At 38.5% G+C, this 19,211-nt stretch overlaps 1 protein-coding gene across 1 annotated transcript in view; it reads left to right on the top strand.

Annotated features, from left to right (window-relative positions):
* Positions 1–19,211, top strand: part of LOC140163093 (DNA polymerase nu-like) — a 35,971-nt gene that overhangs the window by 15,263 nt on the left and 1,497 nt on the right. Inside the window, exons 11-22 of the mRNA XM_072186469.1 lie at positions 1,641–1,697; positions 2,845–2,898; positions 3,758–3,823; positions 4,533–4,587; positions 7,666–7,746; positions 8,380–8,494; positions 9,374–9,456; positions 11,801–11,872; positions 12,198–12,371; positions 12,785–12,863; positions 14,151–14,218; positions 15,285–15,346. Of these exons, the coding sequence (XP_072042570.1) occupies positions 1,641–1,697; positions 2,845–2,898; positions 3,758–3,823; positions 4,533–4,587; positions 7,666–7,746; positions 8,380–8,494; positions 9,374–9,456; positions 11,801–11,872; positions 12,198–12,371; positions 12,785–12,863; positions 14,151–14,218; positions 15,285–15,346 (966 nt within the window). The remainder of the gene's footprint in view (positions 1–1,640; positions 1,698–2,844; positions 2,899–3,757; positions 3,824–4,532; positions 4,588–7,665; positions 7,747–8,379; positions 8,495–9,373; positions 9,457–11,800; positions 11,873–12,197; positions 12,372–12,784; positions 12,864–14,150; positions 14,219–15,284; positions 15,347–19,211) is intronic.

Here is a 19,211-nt window from a genome sequence, read left to right as displayed (position 1 = left end):
CCCCAGCTATATAGCATAATTAACTAATCATGGAAACTACCAACTAGAACATCATGCTATGCCCCAGCTATATAGCAGAATTAACTAATCATGGAAACTACCAACTAGAACATCATGCTATGCCCCAGCTATATAGCATACTAGAACATCATGCTATGCCCCAGCTATATAGCATAATTAACTAATCATGGAAACTACCAACTAGAACATCATGCTATGCCCCAGCTATATAGCATAATTAACTAATCATGGAAACTACCAACTAGAACATCATGCTATGCCCCAGCTATGTAGCATAATTAACTAATCATGGAAACTACCAACTAGAACATCATGCTATGCCCCAGCTATATAGCAGAATTAACTAATCATGGAAACTACCAACTAGAACATCATGCTATGCCCCAGCTATATAGCATACTAGAACATCATGCTATGCCCCAGCTATATAGCATACTAGAACATCATGCTATGCCCCAGCTATATAGCATAATTAACTAATCATGGAAACTACCAACTAGAACATTATGCTATGCCCCAGCTATATAGCATAATTAACTAATCATGGAAACTACCAACTAGAACATCATGCTATGCCCCAGCTATATAGCAGAATTAACTAATCATGGAAACTACCAACTAGAACATCATGCTATGCCCCAGCTATATAGCATACTAGAACATCATGCTATGCCCCAGCTATATAGCAGAATTAACTAATCATGGAAACTACCAACTAGAACATCATGCTATGCCCCAGCTATATAGCAGAATTAACTAATCATGGAAACTACCAACTAGAACATCATGCTATGCCCCAGCTATATAGCATAATTAACTAATCATGGAAACTACCAACTAGAACATCATGCTATGCCCCAGCTATATATTACATAATTAACTAATCATGGAAACTACCAACTAGAACATCATGCTATGCCCCAGCTATATAGCAGAATTAACTAATCATGGAAACTACCAACTAGAACATCATGCTATGCCCCAGCTATATAGCATAATTAACTAATCATGGAAACTACCAACTAGAACATCATGCTATGCCCCAGCTATATATTACATAATTAACTAATCATGGAAACTACCAACTAGAACATCATGCTATGCCCCAGCTATATAGCAGAATTAACTAATCATGGAAACTACCAACTAGAACATCATGCTATGCCCCAGCTATATAGCAGAATTAACTAATCATGGAAACTACCAACTAGAACATCATGCTATGCCCCAGCTATATAGCATACTAGAACATTATGCTATGCCCCAGCTATATAGCATACTAGAACATCATGCTATGCCCCAGCTATATAGCATACTAGAACATCATGCTATGCCCCAGCTATATAGCACAATTAACTAATCATGGAAACTAATCAGCTATATTGGAACCAATGTGAAAACTTGAAAGCTTGATAAAAAGAAAATTATGGTTTTGACCTGACTGTGAAGAAGGCACTTACCAATCTTATTTCTTCCCTTGTTAAACACATATTTCATCATCAAAATACATTACCAGAAAAGCAAAAATTGGAAGTGTTAAGTTATTCTTAAAGTTAGATTCTGTATATATATTCGTATGTTGTGTTCATCTGGTGTTTTTACTTCTCATTGTGTTTCAGCTGGTGAAACTACAAGACTTTCATCCCTTACCAAAGATTGTATTAGAATATAGACAGGTAGGAGAACTTGCAAAGGAACAATGATTATTGTCATCCAGAAATTAAGGGTTCTCTAATAGAATTGAGGCCATGAACAATTGTTTATGTCCAAGATGGAGAACCCACTTTCAGTGATTTAATTTCTTTTAAAACATTAACAAAATATAAGATGTAGGTCAAGATGTAATATGAAGTTCTGAGAAAATTTTGGGATTTGTCAAACCAATCACCATGTTATGAGTTAACATTGTTTAGGACATGCTCTCGACCAATCACACACACTGCTTGGCAATACCAAGTTAATTCACATAATGATAAAGCTGTAGTGTATATTTAGGGATTCAATCATGTTTCACCGTTGTTCATCACCGATTAACAACAATGCGTCCGATGTCGTCTGAGTGGTTTATTTCGCCTTTTCAGCGAGGGCAGCTTTAGCTGCCCGGCCGGTAACTACGCAGACGCGCCGGACGCGAAGTTGTTAATCGGTTATGAACAACGGTGAAACATGATTGAATCCTTTCAACAACGAAAAAGAAGCTAAAATCGATAATTCAGGATTATTTTACGAGGAATGTCAGTTCATCATGCCACTCAGCCTTACAAAAACTTCGATGATTTCTCTTTTGATAATCAGCAATAAAACTACAGAATAAAACGCCAATGTTTAGCCGCTTCCTGATAAATACTGAATTCAACTTGTAAGCTGGCATACGTACAAAGGTTCCAGACATGACGAATTTTACGCTCTCGCGTAACGCCGTAGTCTCGCTCACGTTCACAGATACGCTACAGTAAAAGTGTTGGTTCATCATGGATTAACAACGGTTGGCTCCTGTACAAAGGTATAGGAAGAGTTGTTGAATTCATTTTTAAAGGGTCATTCATTAGGTTGGTTGACCAGTGAAATGGCAAATGAAAGGGATATCAACATGTTTATTTTGACAGTTTTTGGGTATGTAATATTATTGTATAACAGAATTACACGCTACTCAAAGATTTGGCTAGTTTGAGTTAATGATGCATTGTTACATGCTCATTTTGATGCTGGAGAAATATAATTTACGATTTAAATATATTGAAAAGATTCATTTTGAATTCTACTTACAAGTATGATTGTCTGACGTTATGACTTTTTGTTTGTTTATTTGTTACATGCTTACAGTTAATGAAACTAAATTCAACCTATGTGGATGGACTTCTTGAATTTGTCAACAATGTAAGTATTGTTATAACTTTATAACCAAGTCAGTACTGTTTACCAGGGTTAACAGGGCTGAGCGGAACAGGCTCAGACTCATAAATGGAAGGTTGCGTGTTCTAGTCCCGGCGACGCCATCGTGTTGTGCCCTTGAGTAAGGCACTTTATCTCAATTACTCCTCTTCACCCAGGTGTATAAATGGATACTGGTATTCTTAAATGCTGGGAAGGTAACAGACTCGCTGTGGAGGAGGTGTAGCGATCCCTCTATAGCAACATTACATGGAGGAGTCTGGCCCAATCGCCAATGAAAGAGAGATGGGCACTCCGATCACTGTTTATACAGGATCATCTCCATTACCTTTACCTTACAGTAGGTCTCCAATTTAAGACTGCTTTTCAAAACGTTTTCTATTACATGTACTTGTTTAGTTACAATTTAAATGGTCAATATTTTCTCAAGAGAAGCAAGTGATTGTTTATGAAATATTTAAGTTTTGATAAAATACAGGCTATATCAAAATGATTGGTAGCCACCAGTTTTGATGTTGTGAAGAGCCTACTTCTTCCAAATGGAAGATTGAATTCTCTTGAAATGACCAGGATTTAAATATTTTAGACCTTTTTTAGTTGTAAATGTTGTTCATTTTGAACAATTCCTAAGTAAAAACGAAGTTTTTGACTCACGTTTTAGTGACTTTTTTAGTTATCACCCGTTTTATTTCTATTCCTTTAAAAGTAGTAAACTTCATTCCATTAGATGTGGCAAGCAAATGGAAATTTGTTGTTGTTTTTGGTGGTATTACAGTTAATTTCAAGGTCTGAAATGTCAGAAGCATTTCACTATAGTGTTGTTTTTAAACCTCATTTTCATCAGGGTACTTTGCATACAAGCTGGGAGCAGACATCAGCCTCAACAGGACGAGTCCAGTCAGCAAGCCCAGTAAGTGAGCAACACTTAACCCATAGGCACTGCTGCTTTTCTTACAGTGTCCCTGGTTGGTTAATCACATGATGTAATCATATGAGTAGGCTCCTCAGCAGCCAGTTTGGTTCCACTCCCTCCACACAAACAGTCTGCCAATGACTAACAAAAAAGTTCTTTTTGATTGGCTAACACTTTTCCCATGATGCCATCCAGCACAACTTCCAACAAGGCTTTCAAATTGGTTATATTTTTTTTGGCTGCTTGAACAATTTTAATGGACGTAACACATAAGCTTACCTTTATGTCTGAATGTAATTGGCAACATTTGTGGATTAAATTCAGATTCCACTCTCCCCATGGTTCAGTTGGAATTGGGTACATGATGAGCCATAAGACTAGTACTCCATCTTTTGAAGGCAACATCATTCCTGTGTATAGAAAGCCATACCTATACATGTATAACATAGTTAGTTTTCTAAAGAATAGCTGGCTGTTCCCAATCCATCCTGGTTTGTTCATGGGGAGCCTTTAAGATTATCATTGCTTGCTATTTGGGTATACTCCTCTATGTCAGCATTAAAATTGAAATAAATAAATGATCAGTAGTGAATAAAGCCTCACTTGATTTTGGCCAACAAAAGTGGACATTATGACTCAAATTTGGCTTATTTTGATTGTAGTGTGTACAGATTTCACTTAATTAATGTTTGTTTCTATTTGGCAGAATATTCAGAACATCCCCAAGCAGGCAATAGTGATTGTGAAAGAAAGAAACAAAGGTATGTTAAAAGCAAATAACCTGAATGGGTGACTCCAATTGAATTAATTCCTGCTTGCTTTCTGTTTTTGCTTTCTTCCTTCCATTTTGATATGGCTGAATCAAACTTCAGCTGAAAATCTTCCAAAGCTTCACTTGTTCCTTGACTAAACCATAGATGGAGTAACTCAGTAAGGCCGAATTGGTCAAGATGGGAGATGCCGCGCTTGTTGATAGAAAGACAGCTTAGGCTAATAGAAATTGGCACTCCTTTCGTGGTGGATAATAATAAAGTAAAACATGCAGGCATATGTCCGGCACTTTAGGCAGGGTGATTCTTTGTTGGATTATTTTATTTGATCCTATTTGTGACCTCTTCTCATAATGTATTACTTTCTTTTTCTCACAAATCTGAAACATCGAGTCGCAGACTCACAGTACCGTCCATGCGAACTTGGATGTAAGCTTAAGCTTAGGCCTATATCGTGACGGTGTTGACGCAACTTAGAAAACTTGGAAGTATGATATATCTCTTTAAATTTGCCTCTGTGGGCCTACTTTAATAAATACGAATATAGAGTAGGCCTAGGCCTATGACTGTGAATTAATTTAGATGCCAAGACAAACAGATATCAAGTCACTGGCGCTTGCAAAAGTTATGACTGAATGCTGTACAATGGTTTATACTCGTTATGTATATCGCCATGGTCGGGGCACGTACCGGGTATGTAGGCCTATTTCATTTGCATGCTTGTCATGGTCGACCTGGCTAAAAATCCTGGCGTTTGCGGGCCGAATGTGGCAACCCAAAATTTACGGTCGACCTGGGAGAAACCGATTTACGATAACTTAGGTGGTCTATCGTGTGCGATACGATATTTTAGGTCGACCTGGGATTTTTTTCTCCCAGCTTGACCCAAAACGCCTCAGTAAGCAGTGTCTCTTGATGAGACACAGGTGCAGGCTGACATTGCTCATTCTTAGTCAGTGGGAGTGGTATAGTTCGTAGACACATAATCTGATTGAACAAGATGATTTCGGGTGCCGTCTGTTAGGCTGTAGACAACCCTACGCCATCATGAGTGTTGATAATGCGTAACACGCTTGTAGAGGTGCGCGTATGTATCGTGTGTATGCGTAGACTAGTGCGGCATTTTCGCACACGCTAGCAGTACGCGCAACAGAATTTTACAATAAGGGGAGTTTTATGACGGCTTGGCAGACTTGTAGTACCCGCACCGCATTTTTCGTACCCGTGCATCGGGTCCCAATTTCCGATACCCGTACTCCATGGCTCCGCACTGCCCGTACCCATGGCTCTGTACCCGCACCGTTTCACACCTTATTTTGGCTTCGGACCCGCACCCGTGGCTTCGGACCCGGACCCAGTACTCATGGACTGGGACCCGCACTCCATGGGTACGGGTACCATACAGTACATAGCTAAATGCATGCAGGAAAGTGAGAGTCAGAGCTAGATCTACTCTTACTTCCCACTCATGAATCCCACTGCATTGTGAGTCCTACATGTATGATCATAATCAAAACAAATCTAGGCTACATGGGATGGGGTTGGGTGGGGAGTAACACATTAAGCCAGATAGCCAGTGCCCTAAATTTTTTTAGCCTGGCCCAGGGCCATGAAAAAGGTAAATATGGCCCTGGCTACACAAAATGTGTATGCTACATCAATATCTGTGGCTACATACAGTGTAGATACCTACATTGTGACAGCCTCCAGCCTGATGTGCACACTTTATGCCACCCATACATAAATTACATGTCGCATTCACACTCTGACTGATACAGCAAAAAGCAGCAAACTGGAAAAACATTTCAAGAAATTGTTTTTTTGTGGTGAATTTCAAGTTATCGTGTTCATAGCTTTTATTCATCATTTTAATATTCCCCATCCGAACACACTCCCCTACATGCACAAGTGCACACGTGAAGAACTACATGATAATATGACTGGTGTGAGCAGTGAACACTTTCCGCCATGTACTTGGGATCACAGATTCTGTGTTGGAATATGCATCTGAGTTACATGAATCGGAGAGTTCCTTTACCTGAGAAATTTATGATTTATAGGAGCATTTTAGGCAAAGTATTATTAAATCTTGGTCATACTTATCCTGATGATGTACATAATTAATGATAATAATTATATTAAGCTAATTGGATAATCTGGTGTGTGCCAGGGATGTGTGGATGTGCATGGAAGGCTCCACTTATTTGGAAAATTGACAATTAATTAAGTCTACCAATTTTGGATCAACTTTGAGATCCAATTGATGTTTTTTGAGATAAATAATAACTTGAATGCTATAATTATATCACTGCTAAATGTATGTTGAAATTAGTATTGTGCAGTATGTGTGTCCATACAAAGACATTTGCATGAATTTTGCATCCCAAATTATGCCACCTTTAAGCTAGATTCACTAAAACCATCAATATTACATCTCTTTTTGTACTTGATTAATTCCTAAAAAACAGTTTTGCAACTTTCTGTAAATGAGAGTACTTCTTAGCAAATAAAAATGTCTCAGCAACTCAAGGCACACATAGCAACTTAAAATGTATGTTGTATGATTATGACGTAATAAATTTCTCTAATTTTTTTGGTGCGGAATATAGTTTTATTCATTTGTTGTGGCATCAATGACATCAAAGAGTGTATTTACAGCAAGGTATTGCTAATAAATTAATGTTTACACCAATAACAATAGCTTTGTTTATAACCATACCCATAATAGGACCCATACAAGTACCTGCACCCATGGCCCGTACCCAGACCCATACTGGGACCCGTACCGAGTCCCAATTTCCGTATCCAGCACCCGTACTCGCACCCTATTTTGGGTTCGGACCCGTACCTGTACTCATGGCTTGGGACCCGTACCCGTACTCATGACGGGTCCCAATACTACAAGTCTGCGGCTTGGACCTGCCTGTTGTCTATACACCACTATGTCATTCTCACTATCCAATTGCAGATGCACACATTTCAGTTTTACTCACCTTACCATTTACACAGAGATTTCTTATATAAAAGCTACTGACCCATCCAATTCATTATGTATTCATTTATTTTCAGATGAGATGGCTAGTGATTGTTTCAGTATCTGGGCTAGAGAACCGTTCACAAGCCAAGAAGGGTGCACTTTTATTGCAGCAGGTACTAATTTGAGTAATTAAAACTCTATTCACACTTTGTTGGAGGTATAACATATGTATTATCAAATTAAGTATTTCTTGGCCAAACTGGAACACTGTGAACGCTAGTGGCTCCTCGATAATCACACGCGAATATAGCACGGTACAGAAGAAAGTATACATTTGCCTTGCACTGGGTACACGCTTGGTACACCACATGGACGCAACGCGCATGTTCCACTTTGGCCAAGAAATACTTAATTTGATTATAGTTGATTCTTAAAAAGAAAAATGAAATAGTGGCTTCCATGCTGAACCTCAAGTTAATCCTAACTGCAGTTGTAATGTTTATTTATGGCATGCCCAGAAACCTACAAGCTCATTTTTTTTCTTCAAAACAAGGCCTAATTGGAATTGCCCCGCCCCCTTTCTACCCCATTTACAATGTTCGAACACATAAGACTGTAGGGAGTCCACTCAGGGTCTGAGTTGCTGAAATAGAGCCAAAGTAAGATGATGTGTATGTTAGTGTGAGGATGGGATGCTGAAACCCCTGTAACATAAATTTTCTTAATCCTTTTTACCCCCAAACCTACATCTAATGCTGATCTTTAATAATATCACTTATTGAAATTGTCATTCATTTGTTTGTCAGATTTCCAGTCCATTGAGCTACGTCTACTAGCCCACATGTCTGGTGATCCTGTGCTGCTCAAAGTGTTTAATAATAAACACAGTCAAGATGTCTTTGTAGACCTTGCATCAGAATGGTAAGTAGTGGCAAAATAAACTATGTGATCCATGTAAAGGTTAGGATGGATTACATAGATCATAGTAAGATGATCTATAATGACAACATCTATTGGCCTCATGTCTGTCTGGATGTGTGAAAAGATGGACACATCTTTATGTAATCAATATTTAGGCCAAGAATGCGGGATAGCTATTCCCAGTACACCATGCATTGCTTCTGTTCAAGAATAGCTATTTCCACTAAAATTGGACAAATAATAATAATCAATTACTTGTTTTTGACACTTTTCATGAAAGGCTCCCATATTTTTGTTAGTTTGCTATGTTTGCTTGTAATTTATGATTGTAAGTTGAGCTTGCTTTTTTTTTGTCAATCAGGATAATATTTTGACAAATCATGTGAAAAGCAAATTCAGTGATTCCTTCCTGCCCTCCATAAAAGTGCAAAGTACAATACTGTGTAATTCAACCCTGGCACTGCAGACTGTAAAGTGAAAACTGCACTGGGAAAGATTGGGACAGTCAGTTGAGACTTATGAACTACTCTTTTCAAAACTAACTGTAAATTTCATCTACAGGTGTGAGCATTGGCGTTTAGTACCCTCCTGGAGGATGGATGAGGCTCCCATTGTCAAATTCTAAATGCACCACATCTACAGGTGTGACCATTGGCGTTTAGTACCCTCCTGGAGGATGGATGAGGCTCCCATTGTCAAATTCTAAATGCACCACATCTACAGGTGTGACCATTGGAGTTTAGTACCCTCCTGGAGGATGGATGAGGCTCCCATTGTCAAATTCTAAATGCACCACATCTACGCAGATATCTGGGTTTAATGTATGGCTTTATTATGGTATGTTAGTAATGTTGTTGATGTGCTTCTATTCAATCTCAGGCTTGGAATGAAGACCTGTGATGTTACTACTGCTGATAGGGAGAAAACAAAAAGGATTGTGTACTCAGTCATCTATGGAGTAGGTATGTATCTAGCAATGCAAAATAAAACTTTGTATATTTGACACAGCATAGAATTACATATATCTTTTTCTGTGTTTGACCAGGGGTCTCAAGTTTGGTTTGGGTAGGGGTGTGCTGCTGAGAATTTGAAAGTGGGCCCATCACCAACAGTCATAATTGCAGGCCAAATTGTATGCAAATTACCAAAGTTTTTACAACTTTCCCCTAAATACAAAAATTGGTCTGGAAAAGGGGGCAATTGATATACCAAACGGCACATCCCCATGGTCATTTGTACTAAGTATCTTTCCCAGCCCTCAAATCAACCCATGGCACCCATGGCATAATGCCGTGGGTGCCTATCCCCACTGCCATAATGCCCTCAAAATATTAATATGTCCTTTACTGACGGCAGTCACTTGCCGTGCCCTCTAATGAAGTTGCCGTTGGTGCCCCAGCCCTGCCCCTTCATTATAAAATCATCTATCAGACTGTTTTTGTGTGTTTTCTTCGCTTTTGAGAAATTGCCCTGGTGCCCTTCTCAAATTTTCAACAGTTGCCATGATGTGCCCTCTTAAAATATTACAACTACCGTGCTGCCTTGCCTTTTCAGTGAAAATCCAAGGCAATTATTAACTTGCCCATGCTGTGCCCCTTCATATCCCAATTCGAGGGCTCCGTGCCAGAGAAATAGAAAAGAAAAGAAAGTAGGACAAAACTGAAAAGGTTAGGCCTACTATGGATGGGTTATGGGTACAGGGTTGTGGATTAGAGTAAATAAATAAATAAATAATTCATGAAAAAAGGAAGCTAAAATAATGAGAACATAATTAAATGCAAACGGGAAATCACACGCTAAGGTCTGGGTGCTTAATCTCGCCGATAAAGTCTGCGGCGTGCCCGCAACCCAAGACGCAGACCCAAGCCGATGCGCCTATGCTGAGAAATAAAATACTGTTGCGATATGCGATAACAAAATGTGTGTCTGCTCGATGAAAAGCCATGTTCAGTCACCCGTTCATCGGCTTGATCGGCCCAACTCCTACATTTCTCGCAACCGACTTATAACACTTGACAACAATACCCTTACAAATTAGTGTCCTTGAGTGCGTTGATTCTTTGCGGATTATATCGACTGATCCGCAAATTGCTTACGGTGAGTAAACTCAAGTACGTACTACAATAAACATTAATATAAAGGTTTTGAGTAATGAATGGCAAACCGCAGAGCAAGAAGATGGCAAGATGTTGCGAACTCGATGCCCATAACTGCTCGCGAATTCGCAACCAGGTATATGGCTACACTATATTAATTCATCGGCGTGCTTCGGCTTGAAACTGCAAGACGCAGTAGAGCCATCGAAATGCTGCGAGACGACGCAGAGGTAATCGGCGAGATTAAGCACTGGGTCCTAAGCAGGAAATATGAAAAATGGGAACAAAATAACTATGTAGAAAAAAAGCCAAAGCTAACAGGACAAACGTAAGAAAGGGTAGATTTATAAAATATCAAATAATAATAAATAACATCAATAAATAAATAACATGGAAACGGAGAATAACAGCATATATTTATTGGAACAAAATAGATCTATGTAGAAGAAACTAAAAAGAAAGAAAGAATAAAATGAATAAAAAAGAAAAGAAAAAGAAGACAAAAAAGATACAGGTTATGGTTACAGTAACTAAATGAAACGGGAGCAAAATAAAGAAGGAAAGAAAGAAACTAATCAGGAAACATAAGGAAAAAAAGCTAAAATTAGATTAAAATTAATCAGGAAATATAAGAAAAGAGAAGCTAAAATAATGAGAACAGAATTAACATGGAAATGGGAAATCACAAGCTAAGCAGCATATAAAAAAGAAGCTAAAAGGGAAATGTAAGAAAGGACAGATTTAGAAAATAATGGGAATGCGGTTAGGCCTAAATAAATAAATAACATGGAAACTGAAAATCACAAACTAAATAGCAATTTCTTTTAAATGGGAACAAACTAGGCCCATGTAGAAGAAACTGAAAAGAAAGAAAGAAGCTAAATGAACTGCCAGAAGGGACAGGTTTAGAACAATAAAATTTACCTTTTCAATGATTCTACCTTTTCAGTAATTCCTCCTGTTTTAGTGATCGCTCCCATTTACTCATCTAGCGGGGACCCGCGCGGAGCGCGGGTATCCCGCTAGTAAATAAATAAAATATAAGTAATTTGACCATTGTCTTACCAGAAGTGTGCATTATGAATTATATGAAAATTGTGCTGAAAATGTGTTTGTTTTTTTAAGTATCCTATTTTACAGTGTTTGTGATGAAATTACTGACCAAGTCTAAGAGATATTGAAACTGAAGATGTTCTCTATCATTATACAGGTCCTGAAAAGTTGGCAGAAACTTTGGCAGTATCCAAAGATGAGGCAAAAACATTTATGAAGAGCTTCCTCAGTAAGTACAGCCTACATTATTACAGCATATGGGGTGAAGCCATAATTTCTATTCTGCTATTCTATACACCAGTTGGATCAATTCAAAATTACTAACATTAGCAATTCGCAACTTACTCACTTGGCAACAAAACTACAGCTGGTTGCTGTTGAATCCATTAACTTTTTTCATGATCACTTCTCTTAGCTGTGAATTTGGTTTTGCTCTGGCTCAATTATATAGTATCCTTTCTGTCACGAACCCTCATATATAGCACTGTGTTACACTCTGCTAGGGTGAATCATTTAGACTGCCATCATAATTTAATTTTATCAACTCATTTTAGATAAATTCAAGGGTGTGAGCTCTTTCAGCCATCGATGCATTTCAAGTTGTCAGCGTCACAATGGAGTAATTAGGACTATCTTCAACAGACTTCGACTCATACCTAACATCAACTCGAGTAACTTCCATGCAAGATCTTATGCTGAGAGACAGGCTGTCAACTTTGTTGTGCAAGGTAAAGTGGAAAGCTCAGATAATAAAGAGTATAGGCTACTTCTTAACTCACTAACTTATTAACTTAGTTGAATGACTTCAGGATGTTTCAGTGCCTTCAACAAACAATTTCAAAAAGACTTTTTAGTTCAAAATTACACATGACTTGCAGTTGATTTGCATATTTGGAGCCAAATCTGGCTATGCCCACTGAGGGTATGTGTAAATTTTGCAACTAAGCTACATATGGCTTCTGTGATTTCTGTATCCCATATTTCAAAATTGCCTCAATTGCAATTGTGAGGAGCAGTGTTTTTAACTGGGGGTTCATGAAAATTGTGGATTAAAGGTGCTGTGTGTCCGATATCCCGCAAATATATATCTGATATATACATCCCCTTTAAGAAATGTTTCCATTTTGTTGATGATATACAGGTTCAGCAGCAGATATCTGCAAGATTGCAATGATACAAGTGATGCATAAACTGGCTACAATGCCTCACCTGAAGGCAAGGTAATGATGAACAATGGGTGATGACTGGGTGTAATGTAGGGCGGTATTGTAGACACCAGAGGATATTCTTTGAATAAGTTCATCAGGACTGTTAGATATCATACTATTGGTAAATTATGTTTTACAAGTCCAATAATTTACTCACATTTGAGACGTTTCATCTTCCAATCGGAAGGTGAAACGTCTAAAACATGAGTAAATAATTGGACTTGTAAAACATAATTTACCAATAGTACCAGAGGATATTGACTGCGCATTAGTTGCTTTGAGTGCATTGTGAGAAATCTAAACATTTTGCTTTTGAAACACATGACACCAAAGGATATCTGAGGTTTAAGCAAACTTTTAGATTTTTCACAATACCTGAAAAATAACTGAAACAAAGTCATTATCTTCATTCATAACCTTTTCAATTTGTTTGACTCCATCTGAACAGGCCCATACACAGGATTTATTTTGGGGTGTGCAGAACTTCCAAAAAGTGGACCTTTGTATGTAAAAGTGGAGCTTAAACCCCCTAAAAATTGCCCTTTTTGAACACATTACCTCCCAAAAGTGGACCATTAATTTTTTGTCCATTTTTCTCCTACTTTTGGGGTAAAATATTAAAAAGTGGACCTTTGTGGATTGGGAGCGCCTGCTCTTTTTGAGTGGAGCTGGGTGGCATATCTGCATCACATTTGATGCATTTATATACCTACCTGTAAAGTGTGTTTGTTTCGGTATGTGTGGTGGTGGGGGGGGGTTGTGGATATCAACTCCAGTTAGCTATGGTTAAGTAATTGCAGCTGCATGGTAGGATTAGAGGCGTCAGATCCCGTCTGTTTGCTACAGACTAGTTTGGTCATCTGGGGGTACATATACACAGATCCCCCTTTTGATGGTGATGGCGTATTCCCATATGGGCAAAGCATCTTGCTTTGTCAAGCTGTCGTAGTATGTGTGCTAACTGGTGCTTGATCTCTTCTTTTGGTTGGCTGGCTTGTGCCCGATACATGAGAAGCAGATTATTTATTTAGCAGCAGATGCTAGAAGCATAGTTTTAGTTTTCACTGCCGGCCCCCACCACAAGGGAGTCTTGGTTATAAGTGGACCGAAACTCCCCAAGACAGGTGGCAATCAATTGATGATCCTGCCAGTGAAAGCATAAGACAATTTCCATCTGTGGTCTTTGTGTATATTTAACTAACTGGTGTGTAGGGTGGTGTGTGTGTGTGACATGCATTAGTTGTAGCATTGACAATGTGATGTAAAATGTCATGCCATTTTGTTTTTATTACATCATAGATTGCTGGTTCAAATCCATGATGAGCTTCTCTTAGAAGTCCCAGATCAGCATCTACAAGAACTCAAAGGTTAGTTTTTACTGATTTTAGGAAAGTGGACTTCAGAAATCCAGGACTCATTTCCTGACGATAGTTAAAAAAACCCAATGTTTGTGTTGTAATGAAGTGATTTGAAAATCATAATGTACTTAATTGTACATATTATACGAGAGGTGGTCAATATGTAATATGGGGGGATGTCAAAGTGAACGCCTAGAGTGCTATTTAATTGTGAGCACACATTCACAAACTCCAGTATCTCACATACCATGGTCCAGTGGTCCTATACTTGATATACATCATCAGATGTCTTAACTGTGGACACCCTGGTTTGCATCCAAGCAATCGCCACTTGTCGTATACCACCTGTAGCAGACCATGCACTTTTACGTGCATTTTAGGTTATCTAGCCTCTTTGAGAAGGAACTGTGTACATCCATGGTTTATTGATGAAAATGCATCAAGAACAAGAACTTTGATACACCCCATACACATACACACCCTGAGCCACCAAGAGGTGGTCCAGGCTGGGAGCAGATAAAAAGTGAGGGTCCTATTTTCAATATATTAGGCTAACCTAGAGTCCGATGTTTACCGTTTTCTAAAATCCATTTTCCGTGTTGTAATCCGTGTTGTAAAATTTGTAAATCCGCGTCATGAATAAAGCTTAAAATGTATAAACAATGATATTAATGTCACAATAAAGTGTTCAATATGCTCTGATTGGAATATTCCACGATAATAGGCTGACTATTACGATGTTTGGAGCCATATAGGGGGTTCATGTCTTGGAAATATACCTTTATTTTGGTATTATTAAACAGTATTTTATCATAAAAATTGACATACACAACTCACTCATGCTAAGTAACATTTATTTCTCTTATCTTTTAACAATTGTTGTCACATCATACAAAAATGTCATTTTCCGTGTTGTACCTCCGATTCCATGATTTTCTTCCGTTTTCCGTAAAACGGAAAACTTCGGACTCTATTCTAACCTTTGGCCACTGTATCACAAGCTCGCACCACACAAATCAACATCTCATTGTGAGTAGGTTGCTCAAAATATTAATGATTCCTATTTCTTTTATAGATATCTTGAAGACTGTGATGGAAGCAACTGCCACATTGTGTGGACCAAAAGTAGTTCTAAAGGTAAGATTAAAAAAAAGGGTATATAAAAAAAGGTCATATTTGGAAGAAGAAATAAAGTTTGACTGTACCAACTACCAACCCTAATTTATTAATACCAACCCTAATTTTGGATATTCCATGAAAAGGAATTGTGTTGCTTCTTCACATTTCTGCACACCCCAAGGACATGATGAAGGACAAACAAATTTGTGTATTCTCTCTTTTTTGTTGTGAATTGGGGTTCATAAGGCTGTGATCTCATAGAAGTATATTGTATACGCTATTCGCTATACGATATACGTTCATTCGATCAGGCTGAGTTCACATAGGAGTATAGGAGCGGATATTGTTTAGCGAATACTGTATACCGTATACAGTATACTTCTATCCTAATGCCTGCATTTGTACTTGAAAAAGAGAAAGGAAGAAAAAACCTTTCAGAATCAAGAACCCTGTTTGCCTGTTTTCTGCTTTTCCTTGGGGTACATTATTTAACTTAGGAGTAATGAGCTTCAGAGTAATGACACAACACATTAAAAATACTGAGATTCAGTTTTCATCTCATCTCATCTGTATAGTCAGCAAGACATCATTTCTCGGCGCATCTCGCTAACTGTGTATAAACCTCTGAATGATGCTTGCATTAAATTTTAATTTTTACTTTTAGTTTGGTAGTGGTCTTTAACTGCTGACTTAAAACTCTCAAGACTATTACAATTTACCACCGATGGAGGGAGCTCATTCCATTCTTTTACAGTCGTTGGGAAGAAGGAGTCTCTCCAAGCCGCCACCTTCTATCTCATGTCCTCTCGTCTGTCTGTTTGTCTTCACAACGTAGTTTTGTAGGTCAATGTCAACCAACCTGTTGACCATTTTATAAAACATAATAACTCTGGCAATCTTCCTTCTGGTCTGCAGAGGCTGCCAGTTGAAGTCTGCCATTAACTGGGTGACAGTTCCAGGCATACGGCTGTACTCTTTCATGCAGAAACGAGCCGCTTGGGTCTGCACTTTTTCCAAAGCGTTGATATTGTGTTTTTCATGGGATCCCAGGCTGAGGTAGCATATTCAAGTAAAGGACGAACAATGGCTTGGTAAGCAGTGACTTTCACCTCCTGCCTGCAGTCAGCAAGGTTTCTCTTCAGAACACCCATTGCTCTCTGGGCCTTTTGATACTAAGACTGGTCTGTGTTCCCCAATTGAGAGTGTTGGTAATTTCTACTCCCAGATAAGGGTGAGATGTCACACTCTCCAGCTGCTGCCCACAGAAAGTGTAGTAACGCTTGGTTGGAGCCCTGGTTGCTATGGACATTGAAGCACACTTGCTGGGATTAAAACTCATTAGCCAGTCCTCTTACCATTTCTCTAAGGTTTGGAGATCGTCTTGCAAAATACTGGTGTTTCCACTGCCGTCAATATAGGAGTATAGAGTAAACAATCGTCTGCAAACAGTCGACAAGTTGACCGCAGTTGATTAGGCAGATCATTTATATACAGGGTGTCCCAGAAAAAATTACCAGGCAAATGTAGTTGAACTTAAGTCGAGAGGTACACATCAGAATCCAAAAATCTAAAAATCAATGTGTAGCCCATTTTATTCTGCATCTTATACGCTAATTTTACTGTAATCGGTAGAGGGGTTGACTGGTTGCGAAAAAATGAGCGATTACATAACGCATGCGTCAATTCACTTCATTCCAAGTTTGAAAGAAAGATCATTCAACACAATGCGCACTAATGGTTAACTGTCAATGAGCTTCATATTTTGTTCCGTGAAATCCTTTTTCGGTTTTGTGTTTTAATAATCTGTTTCTTACAAAACATTTAATTAGGTTTTGAATTAAATTTTTAAATTTAAAATGTTTAAATTTGAAAACCTCCACGATATTGAAAATGAAAGATGCATGCAAGATGATGCTCAGTACTTGCAAATATCTCTTTTCTTTAATTTTGATATAAATGTTGCATAAAGAATTGTTATTGCATAAAGAATTCCATCTGGCTTAAAACTTTCTCACACACATTAATGTTTTTGGAATATTTCCAAGAATTTGTAATGCAAAGTTCTATTTTTTTTTAAAACTTGTTCATTGTAATTCTTGGCTCAATTGTTCTTTGGAAAGTTAAACTATAACATATTTGCACAACTTAAAGAATTAAAGTTGGAAAGCTTCAAATTGCAGAAATCAAAATTTTCTCGGACAAACTGTTATTCATCTTCAGTGAAAGCATGAATAACATAGCACCGTCGGATTATAAAATAGATAACGTGGACTAAATTGAATGAGATACACAAACTTTAGGAAGCGATGAGCGAGTATGAAAAGGTGCCTGTTGATCAAACTTGGAATGAACTGCATTGATACGCGCATTATGTAATTGTTAATTTCTTTGCAACCATTCAACTGAATCAAATAAAATTATTGTATGTGATGCACAATAAAATAGGCTATGCGCTAAAATTTAAATTATTTGATTCTGATGTCTAGTCCTCGACTTACGTTCAATTTTATTCACTCGGTAATTTTTTCTGGGACACCCTGTACAGCAAAAACCACAACAGTCCTGTTAGCGTACCCTGTGGTACGCCAGAAATAACTGCAGCTGGATAAGAAGCTGGGAACGGCCAGTTAAAAAGCTCTCCACCCACTTGAGTAGGCTTCCGGTTATTCATAATGGCTGAGTTTATAAAACAGTCTACGGTGGGTCACTTTGTCGAAGGCCTTTGAAAAATCCAAGATGGCAACGTCGACTTCCTTTTTAGAATTGAGTTCACTAGCAATGTCATGATTGGTTAGGATGAGTTGTGTTTCGGTGGAACGTTTCGCCCTAAACCCATGCTGCTGGTCGGTGAGAATGTTATACCTCTCCAGATGGCCCATGACATGACTGTGGACTATGTGTTCGAGAATTTTGCAAACCACCACAGTCAATGAAACTGGCCGGTAATTACTGGTGTCTGCTCTGCTGCCTTTCTTGAAAAGGGCTGTTATGTTGGCTTCTTTCCATTGAGTAGGAACTTCTCCTGTGTCAACTGAAGACTGAAACAGGTCCCTCAATACTGGTGCAAGCTCTGATGCAACCATCAGGAACCAAGGAGGCAACTCATCTGGGCCCTGCGATTTTGATGGGTCCTGCGATTTTGATGGGTCCATACCAAGAAGCTGCTTTTCAATCCCCTCAGTAGTGATGACAAGCTTGGTAATGTCTGGTAAAGGTGCACCAAGAGAAGGTACCTCACCACGCCCCTCCTCCGTAAACACACTGGAGAATTGTTGGTTTAATATTGAAGCCTTTTCTTTGTTGTCACTAATTGTCTTGTCTCCAACTTTGAGGTCAGCAATCCCCTGATGCTCTGTACGGAGATTTTTAATTTAAGTCCAAAAGGATTTTGGTTGCTCTTTCAAAGATGTCTCAAGGTAATCGCTCTGATATGTAGCACAAGCCCTGCGAAGATTTTTCTTCATACTCTTTCTTTCTTCAGCAAACACTTCCCAATCGGAGGCCTTACCACTTTTCTTTGCTTTGTTATACAAATTCTTCTTTCTTCTGCACTGTTTGCGTAGACTAGAGTTGAACCAGGGTAAATTATACCTCGAAGACAACATCTTGGAGGGCACATACTTATTCATGATGTCGGTGACATTTTGCCGAACAAGAACCCACTTCTCGTTTACAGTTAAAATGCAGGAATTATTAGTCTCAAAATACTGGTTCTAAAAGTCAGCTTTTTTACGGATGTAAACTTTACGTTTCACACGACGCTTGGTTTTTGGGTTGATGTCCAAGTCAGTGACAACATTGTCGTGATCTGCAATACCATCTGTGACAATGATGTTTTGAATACAGTCTGGGTTGTTGGTGAACACAAGATCCAGGATGCTTT

This window comes from Amphiura filiformis, chromosome 10 (assembly GCF_039555335.1).
Source record: "Amphiura filiformis chromosome 10, Afil_fr2py, whole genome shotgun sequence".
NCBI lineage: Eukaryota > Metazoa > Echinodermata > Ophiuroidea > Amphilepidida > Amphiuridae > Amphiura > Amphiura filiformis.
Note: the sequence above shows the minus strand (reverse complement) of the source record. Positions and strands in the feature narration are given on the sequence as shown.